The sequence below is a fragment of the Propithecus coquereli genome, unplaced genomic scaffold, assembly GCF_000956105.1.
Source record: "Propithecus coquereli isolate 6110/MARCELLA unplaced genomic scaffold, Pcoq_1.0 Scaffold193, whole genome shotgun sequence".
NCBI classification, from domain to species: Eukaryota; Metazoa; Chordata; class Mammalia; order Primates; family Indriidae; genus Propithecus; species Propithecus coquereli.
In genome coordinates this window covers 2,142,662-2,152,713 of record NW_012144190.1, presented here as the reverse complement: position 1 = coordinate 2,152,713, position 10,052 = coordinate 2,142,662, and the positions used below count along the sequence as shown (strand labels likewise).

At 47.7% G+C, this 10,052-nt stretch overlaps 1 protein-coding gene across 1 annotated transcript in view; it reads right to left on the bottom strand.

Moving 5' to 3' along the window:
* Nucleotides 1-5,343: 5,343 nt before the first annotated feature.
* IZUMO2 (IZUMO family member 2) overlaps nucleotides 5,344-10,052 on the bottom strand; it is an 18,290-nt gene continuing 13,581 nt past the window's right edge. Inside the window, exons 5-7 of the mRNA XM_012643148.1 lie at nucleotides 9,464-9,544; nucleotides 6,967-7,087; nucleotides 5,344-5,386 (exon numbers count right to left, since the gene is read on the bottom strand). Coding sequence (XP_012498602.1) covers nucleotides 5,344-5,386; nucleotides 6,967-7,087; nucleotides 9,464-9,544 — 245 coding nt within the window. The remainder of the gene's footprint in view (nucleotides 5,387-6,966; nucleotides 7,088-9,463; nucleotides 9,545-10,052) is intronic.

Here is a 10,052-nt window from a genome sequence, read left to right as displayed (position 1 = left end):
ACTTACTAATTACAAGGAGAGGACGGTAACTTTAGAGAGGAGAACCGTGGCAGGCACCGCCTTAACTGAGTGAGCAAGGTTGACGCGGCCTGTGATGGGACAAACCCCCCTCAGGGGCCCTGATCTGACAAGAGGGACACAGCATCACTGTCAGGGCATTCCTGCCAAAAGCACGTGACCTAAATCTAATCGGGAAGAAACACTCGACTAGCCCAAACTGAAGGACATTCTGAAGGTACACGGTCCGTAATCTTCAGAACTGCCAAGATCACAAAGGTCGGGAAAAGACTGAAAAAATTGTTCCAGATTAAATGAGACCAGAAAGACCAGACAACTAATGCCTTGTGTGATCTTAGATTTTCTTTTGCCATTTATCATTGTTGGGAGCATCAGCGAAAATTTGAATAAGGTCTGTAGATTAGCTAATAGTATTGTATCGATGTTGTTATAATTTCCTCGTGGTGATCATGGTGCTATGGTTATGTAAGAAAATGACCTCGTTTCCAGAAAACACAAAGAGATTCACTGGGAGGGCTAGGGGCCGGGAAGAGGGCGCACAGGCCCTGGGGGGAGGACAGAGACCCTGGGAGAGGGGGACCGAGATCCAGAAAGAGAGGGGGACAGAGACTCAGAGAGAAAGGGACCGAGACCCAGAAGGAGAGGACAGAGATCCAGAAAGAGGGGGACAGAGACCCAGAAAGTGATCCAAAGAGGGGGACAGAGACCCAAAGAGAGGGACAGCGACTTGGGAAGGTGGACAGAGACCCACAGAGGAGGGGAGAGAGACACCTAGAGAGCGAGGGACACACACGGGGAGGTGGGGGGCGGAGGAGACGGGGGTGTGTGTGGGGGTAACAGAATCCGGGGCAGTGGGGCTGAGGGGTACGGGACCAAGGGTGTGCCTGCGGTGTTGTTCAGGCTTTGGGGTCAGAATCTCGGGGTTCCAGGTCTACCACTCAGTGGCTCCGTGACCTGAGAGAAGTCGCGGAGTCTCCCCGAGGCTCAGTTTCTTCGCCTGCAAAGCGAGGAAAGGTAGGTTCCCCTTCCTAGGAGATCGCAGCTGTCCAGCGCTCGGGCGGGCTCCTGGCAAACAGCAGGCGCCCAGTGCTTGCGCGCTGAGTAGTCTGGGCCGCGCAGATGCTGGGGGTGAGGGGGTCTGGGGCTGGCTCGCGAATGACAGGAGGGGGCGGGGCGTCACCCACAGCCCTTCCCCCACCCAAGGCCCGACTCGGGCCCGCCCCCTGAGCGCCCGCCAGCCAGCCTAGCCCAGCTCGCACCCACCCGCTCCGGTCGGCTCCGCTGGGTCCGGACTCACCTGTGCGCCCGGGAGGGTTCCGCTGGGCAGTCAGGCCTTCCCTCCCTCCCGCAGGCCGCGGAATGCGCCTGCGCGGGCGCTGTCTGGACACTATCAGTCCCGGTACTTTAAACTCGGCATCGCGGATGGACTATATTTCCCAGAAACCTTTGAGGCTCGCGTTCCTCCTGGCCCACGGTCTCTGAGTGTGGGGGATGCTGGGAAATGGAGTCTAGGCGTACAGCGTGGGGCGGGAGAAAGACTATTTGGATAGACAGCTGTTTTTCAGCTGGAGGAAACCTGGTAATTGAGACATGTCTGGCTGTACTGGCTCCGCGGATATCCTCATTTCAGGCAGAGTTCTTTTCACCGTCCTTAACAGGAGGCGATGCCATAGTCCATTTAATCCAAATTTCTCCTACCATAGCTGAAGTCTTCAGGACAGATAAAAGTTGGCCCTATCTAAACCAATGGTGAATGAAACGATCATCTGTCATTTAATTATTCAATTTCCCTGGGCATCTCCCTTTCTGTTTGCCTCAGTTTCACCCATCACCTCTTAAAGGGCAGTGTGGTAAAGGAAATAGAGTCCTGTGCTGGGAGCTAGGAAATGTATGTTCAGGAATGCAAGGATGGTTTAATATTAGGATATAAAACTTATTGATATATCAAAATAATGCAATCATATCCATAGATACTGAAAAGGCTTTTAATAACATTCACAACCAGTCATTTCTAGATAAGCTTCACAAATTAAGAATAGGCCAATATTGAACAATAATAACAATTCTAAAGAGTTACTGGCCTCTTATTGCGTTTAATTATATATGTATAATCAAAATTTAACATCAGCCTTAATGGTAAAACACTAAAAGCATTCCCGTTAAAGTCAAAGACGAAATGTCCACTCTCACTACCTTTTTTTTTTCAGCAAATTATAGGGGTACAGATGTTTAGGTTACATATGTTGCCCTTTCCCCCTCTCCCCCTCCAAGTCCGAGATTCAAGCCTGTCCATCCCCTGGATGGTGCGCATCGCACTCTTTGTGTATGCATATACCTGTCCCCTCCTTCCCCCTCCCCCTCCCCCTGCCCGACATCCAATAAATGTTATTCTTATATGTGCACTTACGTGTTGATCAGTTAATACCAATTTGATGGTGAGTACATGTGGTGCTTGTTTTTCCATTCTTGGGATACTTCACTTAGTAGAATGGGTTCCAGCTCTTTCCAGGAGAATACAAGAGGTGCTATATCACCATTGTTTCTTAAAGCTGAGTAGTACTCCATGGTATACATATACCACATTTTAGTAATCCACTCATGTATCGATGGACACTTGGGTTGTTTCCACATCTTTGCAATTGTGAATTGTGCTGCTATAAACATTCGGGTGCAGGTGTCTTTTTCATAGAGTGTCTTTTGTTCTTTTGGGTAGATGCCCAGTAATGGGATTGCTGGATCAAATGGTAATTCTACTTGTATCTCTTTAAGATATCTCCATATTGCTTTCCACAGGGGTTGCACTAGTTTGCAGTCCCACCAGCAGTGTATGAGTGTTCCTATCTCTCTGCATCCATGCCAACATTTATTGTTTTGGGACTTTTTGATAAAGGCCAGTCTCACTGGAGATAAGTGATATCTCAATGCACTCTCACTACTTTTGGAAGAACTAAAAATGTAGTTAGACAAGAGAAAGAAACAAAAGACATCATTGAAATAGAGAAGTCTGGGCTCTCATTCTTCTTTTCACATGATATGATTAAGATCATGAAAATCAGAGAATTGACCGAAACACTAAAATAAACAACAAGGTAATTCCGTAAAACTACTGGGTACAAAATTAATTAAAACTAATAGGTTTCCTCCCTTTAAACAAAAATCACAAGAATGTAATAAAAAAACTTTCTCTGATTTCCACCAAACCCATCTGGAGTTGGCAACTCTCTCCCTGGGTTCCCACAGGATCATCCCAGTATCTGAGCCCTGATATTATAATCATCGCTGTGTTGTATTTCTCCAGACTGCGCTTTCCAGCAGCTCTCAGCACACCATAGTTTATGCACAATTTAATTTTCTGTTTATTGTGCACTTGCCCAGGGGATTCCCATGAAGTTAAAAGAATGTCTGGACCTGCTGCGTGAAGACATTTTAAAAAAATCCATAACAAAAGCATTTTGGGGCCACTAGTTTGCGACCCCCAAGCCTGAGCCTTTTCCAGTTTGGCTGCGCTTTGGCTACCAGTGTAAAAGGTGCGCGTTAAGTCAAGCATTTTGACGCGGCTTCGGTAGCCAGCCAGCGCACAGGTGACTGTGACGTCATACGCGCCTAGAGGGCCGTCGCCATGGCGACCAGCGTCCGTTGCCTAGACACGGCCCTTGCCGGTTGGAGGCTGCTCCTAGCGGGGGCTTGGAGTCGAGAGAAAGAGGAGCGGGCAGAACCTGCTCAGAAATGGAGAGGACGAGACACTGGTACCTAATTGGTTCCCGCCGACTTTTCCAACACCTCGGAAAGGGCAGCGCCGGATGAGGGGAGTGCGCCTGCGCAGCTGAGGCCGGAAACTACCATTCCCAGAATCCTTTCGGTTGGAGCCAGCTCTATTTGATTTTTCATGGTACAGGGAAAAGACACGGGGCGAACTTGGAAGCGGTAAAATATAGTGGTTGCACAGGTGGGCTCCTCCTCGTAGAAAACCACCCCCATTCAAATTGTACTCTACTGCGCATGTATTAAAACTGGTATCTTGGCAACGAGTGGGCTGGAACAAAGAAGTCGAGGTTTTGGCCAATCAGAAGTTGCGGTTTATATACACACCCTCCTATTTTTAAAGAGATTGGGACGACGGTATCCATGGTAACAGATATGCGCAGGTAACGGATTCTGGGAAATGTTAATAGGGAGTTAATAGGGAGGCCAGCGGACTTTATCAACACTTAAAAATTTCTTTGCTAATCTCTCACTAATGTAAAATCTACAAAAAACACCCAGCACCAGAAGTTTTCTTGTCATCTCACAGAGGTAGCAAGACGTGTTTTGGTTGATTTTGGTACTTGAAATAAATTAGTTGTCAATAATACTTACGGAGAAATTTGACATACAAATCCGAATTCCTGGGTTCTCTTGAAAAATCTGAAGATCTGAAAACACTGCGGCTGTTATTTCGCCACGACAACAATAGCGTGAAGCTGAGTGTTTTCCATCCCTACGAATGGGGCCTTGTAGTTTACCTATCTGGATCCATAATATATTTAAGGTTTTAATCTCGGATCCTAGAAAAAACCACCAAGCCCCTTTCCCTGGTATTTAAAGCCCTTCCGTGTATGGATCAAATCGTCTTTGTAGGCTTTCCCCCGCAACACTACCACTCTCATTTATTCAACAAATATTGACTGAGTGCCTGCTCTGAGCCATGCATTGTGCTAGCCACTGAATCTCAGCTAAACTCAGCTTTTCTCGTCAACCCCCGCCCATCGCTTCATACATCCCTCATTACCCGAATCCTAGACGGTGATAGTTCTGCTGGCGGGTTCAGAAATAGGATCCCATGTTTTCCAAATCTATTTGGATCCTTCGTGTTATCCAGCAGTGAGAGTTCCGACAGCAAAATATTTGCATGAAAATGTATCCGAATCTAGTATTTAAGTACGCAGTGAAAAATTAGAATTCAGATAGGGAGGAAAACCTGTATCCTCCACACTGACCACTGCTCTTGCTGTGCCTAACCACCCTTGAGGGCCCCGCTACATCGTCTCCTGTTGGATGCATTTCCTCCCCGGAGGAGGCATGGCTGTCCCTTCAAACCCTCACGATAGGTTGTCCATTCCTTTTGAAGGTCCAAGTCACTTCTATCTTGAATTAGGATAATTGGTGGCTACAGATGAGTGAGGCCTGGTCCCAGCTCTTGAGGAGCACCCAGTTGGGTAGAGAAACAGAGCTGGACACCAACTGGGGGGAGGAGGGCCCAGGAAACTGGTAGACACATTGAGAAATTTGTCACAGATTTTATTAAACTTCTTTTCTTTTCCCCTTACAGACCTCCAAAGCATCGCCCTATTGCAGCAGAAGTTTTCGGTTTTGCCTGTACGTACAAGCCCTAGTAAGAGAGAAAAAGCCTGGATGTTAGGAAAGATTTTCAGGCTCCTCCTGCTCAGCTGACCCCAACTTCCCTCCAATCATTGGCTTGATTTGGTACATCCAGTGACGTCATGAGTCTCTGGGCAGATTTCCAAAGTTCTCAGCCAATCGAAGTTGGTACCTGAGGAGGGTGAAAAGTTGGGACCAAGAGTGAGAGTAAAATGTGGGACCAGGAAGAGTCAAAAAAAGACAGGAAGTGACACAGACGGAGAGAGAGAAAGACTAAAAGAGCAAGGACAGACAGAAATGGAGAGATCAAAGGAAGAGAGAGGGGATAGTGGAAGCACAGTATAGTGAGTTAAAAAACTGTGTCTTCCCCCAAAAGATACATCCAAGTCCTAACTTCCGGTACCTGTGACCGTGACTTTAATTGGAAATAGGGTCTTTGTAGATGTAATTAAGTTAAGGTGAAATGAGATCATCCGTGTTTAGGCTGGGCCCTACATCCAAGGACAGGTGTCCTAGCAAGAGAAAGGAGAGGGAGATTTGAGACGTAGACACAGAGGAAGAAGCCACGCGAAGACGGAGGCAGAGACTGGAGGGAAGCCACGCCTAGGGCTGGCGGCAGCCAGCAGCAGCTGCGAGCCATGGAGTGGATTCACCCTCACAGGCTCCAGAGGGAACCAACCCTGCCAACCCCTGGATTTCGGACTTCTGATCTCCAAAACACAGAGAATACATTTCTGTTTCTTGAAGCCAACCAGTTGGTGGTGACGTGTACAGCAGCAATACAAAACTGATAGCACAGGGAGAGAGACGAGGAGAGTCAGAGATGGAAGGGAGGCTGACACTCCCGGAGCGCTCCTATGTGCTGAGTGACTCAGTGCCCACCGCCACCCCTGAGGAGGAGGCGCTGGGATCACCCTCATTTTGAATATGAAGAAACAGAGGTGTCAGGGAAAGGAGGCTAGTGGGCCACTTGGAGGAGGCAGAGAAAGAGACTGACAGAAACCGAGGTAGAGAGAGGAGAAGGGCTGGAGAAGCGGTTGAAGGGTGCACTGGCAGATGGAGGCAGGGTCAAGCCCTCAGAGGTGGAGAGAGGAGGGTGAGGGCCACCTCTCCCTGGGGACGGGGCCTGGCACCCATGGAAATGTTTTCACTGTAATATCTTTGAAAGCCAGAAGATAACACTTGAATATAACAATAATAATGATGATGAATATATAATAATGAAGCCAACTTGGATGATCTTTGTCTTTATACCAATGCATTTGCAAAATATAACTTTTAGTATTTTTATACGGAGGAAGAGGTCCGCAATGACGAAAGTGCTGAAGACCCAGGAAAGTCATAATGTGGCCCAGGAGTGGAGGAAAGAAGAGATAAGAGAGGAAGAGAGACAGATACCAATGAAAAAGAGGGAGGGGAGAGGGAGAGGGAGAGGGAGGAGAAGGAGAGAGACAGAGAAAAAGACAGAGAGACACCAAATGATTGGGGAGGAGACTCCCAAAGTACACAGTGGCCCCATCCAGGGAGGTGCCATTTTTGAGGCATCCAGAGGGACATTTGGGGGACTAGCAGAGGGCAAGGATGACTCACGAGACCACGATGACCACAAAGACAAAGACAGCCAGAAACACGGAAATAAGGATGCCCATCAGAGCCAGGTTCCATGGGTACTCCGTGCGGTACTTCAGGGCCACGCGGGGCTGCCTGTCAACTGGGATGGGTGGGGGAGACAGCCCAGACCTCCAAGTCACCACCCGTCCTTAGCCTTGTACCCACCCCTTACCTGTCCCCTCAGCAACCTGGGGCAGGGCCAGGCTTCTCCCTCCCTTCTTTCTACTTGGTCCCTGCCCTCTCCTGGAGTCCGACTCCCCCTTGGTCCACTCCCCGAATGCCGTGTCTCAGGCACCACTGAGGGCACTCGGGATACAGCTGGGAACCAAACTGGCAAACTGCCCTCACGGAGCTGACAGTCTACACAGCATATCAGTTACAGCGAGGAGCCAGTGCTAAATGCACCTCATTTGATGGGGTGGGGGGCAAGGAAGACTTGGGAATTTTGACTCAAATCCAAGAAGAGGGACAGAGACACCATGCACATGAGAGGGGGCTGCAAACTGCTGACAATCTCACAAGATTGAAGGCTGCCTGCATCTTAGCTGGTGACACTGAAGGTGGCCTTGGGAGTCCCACTCTGCATCTTCCACTCCCCTCCTACCCCCCAACTCTTTCCTTCCCTCAGCAAAGCCTCTTGATTCGACCTTCAAACTGTATCCAGAATCGAATCCACCTCCATAGTTACCAACTGGGTCCAGCCCCCACCATTGCTTCTCTAGGGGGGCTCCCTGTGGCTCCGCCCCCTGTACTCCCCGACTTGGCCTCCAGAAGGCGCTGTTCACACCTACCTCAGCTCCTTCCTCTGCTCAGTGGCTCCCATCTCACTCAGGGTAAAAGCCCAAGTCCTCCCCTTTGCTCCAGCAGGAGCTGCACGATCTGGCCTCCGTGTGACCTGGCCCTCGTTCCAGCTGCCCTCCTAATGTCCTTCACTCACTCAGCCCTGGCCACACCACTCCTCTTCCTTGTTGCTTAATCATGTTGGATCTCTGCATGTACCGTTCCCTCGTACCATTCACACTGTTCCCATTACTCCCTCGCTTCCTTCACTTTTCAAAGGTCACCTCTTCATAGAGGCCCCTGCACCTGTACTCTCTAAAGTAGCACCACCCAGATACACTCTATCAGATTGTTTTGTTTTCATTAGAGCATTAATGCCTTCTGGAATCAGTCCATTTATATGTTCATGCAATTACCTCCTAACCCAGTGGTTCTTGACCAGGGACAATTTTTATCCCCAAGGGGACATTTGGAAGTGTCCGGGGCCATTTTTGATTATTGTGACTTGGAGGGGTCTGCTCCTGGCATCTGGCGGATCGAGGCTAGGGATGCTGTTAAGCATCTTACGAATTAGGGGAGAGCCCTCATAGCAGGTACCCAGCTCCAAATGTCCACAGTGCTGAGGTCGAGAAACCCTAGTCTAAGACCTTGCCCCACTAAAATGTGGGGCAGGAACTACATCTATCTCCCAGTCTGCTGACCCCTAGTTTGGGGCATTAAATACCATCCAAAGGAAGCAAACAAACAAATCTGAAAGTGGAACATTCTATAGAACGCAAACCCTTTTTTTCAACTAGCCAATGCCATGGAGGAAAAAAAAAAACTGATAAGAGAAACTCTCTAGATTAAAAAAAAGAAGTGAAAAACCTACCAATTGAATGATACGAAAAGTCCTTTCATTGAATCATGATTTGAACAAATCAGCTGCGACAAATATTCTGGGGACAATTAAGAGAATGGATAGAAGGACTTGGAATTATCCGCTATTGAGGAATCATTGTTAAGTTTGTTGCGTGTGGGAATGGCATTGTGCTTATGTAGGAAAATGTCCTTATTTTTAGAGGTACATGCTATGTATAGGTGAAATTGCATAATGTCTGTGGTTTACTTTAAAATACTATGACAAAGAATAAAATAGGTAAAGTAAATTTGGAACAATATTCATTGGTAACATAATTTAATAGTGCTATATTAAAGAGTGTGTTCAGAGAGATCTCTCTGAGGAGGTGACCTTTGAGACCCAAATGAAATGTGGGAGTGAGGGGAACAGCATGACAGAGAGAGGGAACAGCATGTGAAATGGTCCAGTATGACTATTCAATCTAGATGGATATATGTGGATCTGTTGTACTATTCTTTCTGCTATAAGGATATGTATATTTTTAGATCTCTGAATGAATGAATGAGTGAATGAGTGAATTCAGTACATCCTTCCATACTCCCCAGGTATGGCATTGGGTAAGAATAAAATGTTTCTCTCGCACCTGCCATTCTTGTGTTAGGGGCATTTTAAAGTTCCAGAGGAGTCTTCCCATTTAACAGAAGGGGGGAAAGTGAATTTCAAAATGTGGAAGCAACTTCTGGGCCACTCTGTGAGCAAAAAGTAAAGGCAGAATTCAAGGATGCACGTAGGAAGCCTCGTAGTCCATATCTAGTGGGTCATAAACGTCTTGATCTCTCACTCGCAGGAACTTACCAAAGCAGTACTTTTTTGGGATACATTTGGGTCTAGTCTTCTGGCAATGTGAACAGTCCAAGATCTCTTCTTTCAGTTGGCCTAGACAAGGGGAAAGGGAGAAGCAGGAGGAGGGCAGAAATCAGAGGACTGGCAAGGGGTGGTAAGGAAGAAGGGGAAAGGAGAGATGGGGTCCCTCGGCCCTCTTGATTTTTGGAGGTTCCACTGCACTGCTGAGCAAGTGGAGCAAAATGCACTGACAATTCACATGAAATATAATTTTCATATAATCATTGAAGAGTTGAGTTGCAGTCGTCCAGTTTTGTTTTTTTTTTTAGGCTAGTCAAGTGAAGCAGTGGGAGTGGAGAAGGAACAAAGGAATCTGTAACTGGTTGTGATCAATTAGTTGTAAACACCACTGCACTCAGACCAGCCCCTGCAATCTAGTAGACCCAACATTCTGTTTGTAAACATTTAATTAAGCACTTGGCTAATTTTGAGTTGACACTTTTCTTTTTCTAATTTGGAGCCCCCTGTAGCAGAGACTGGTGAGATGCCTCCTCCTCTTCCTGCACACACAGGAAGACCACATCTCCCAGGCTCCCTTGCA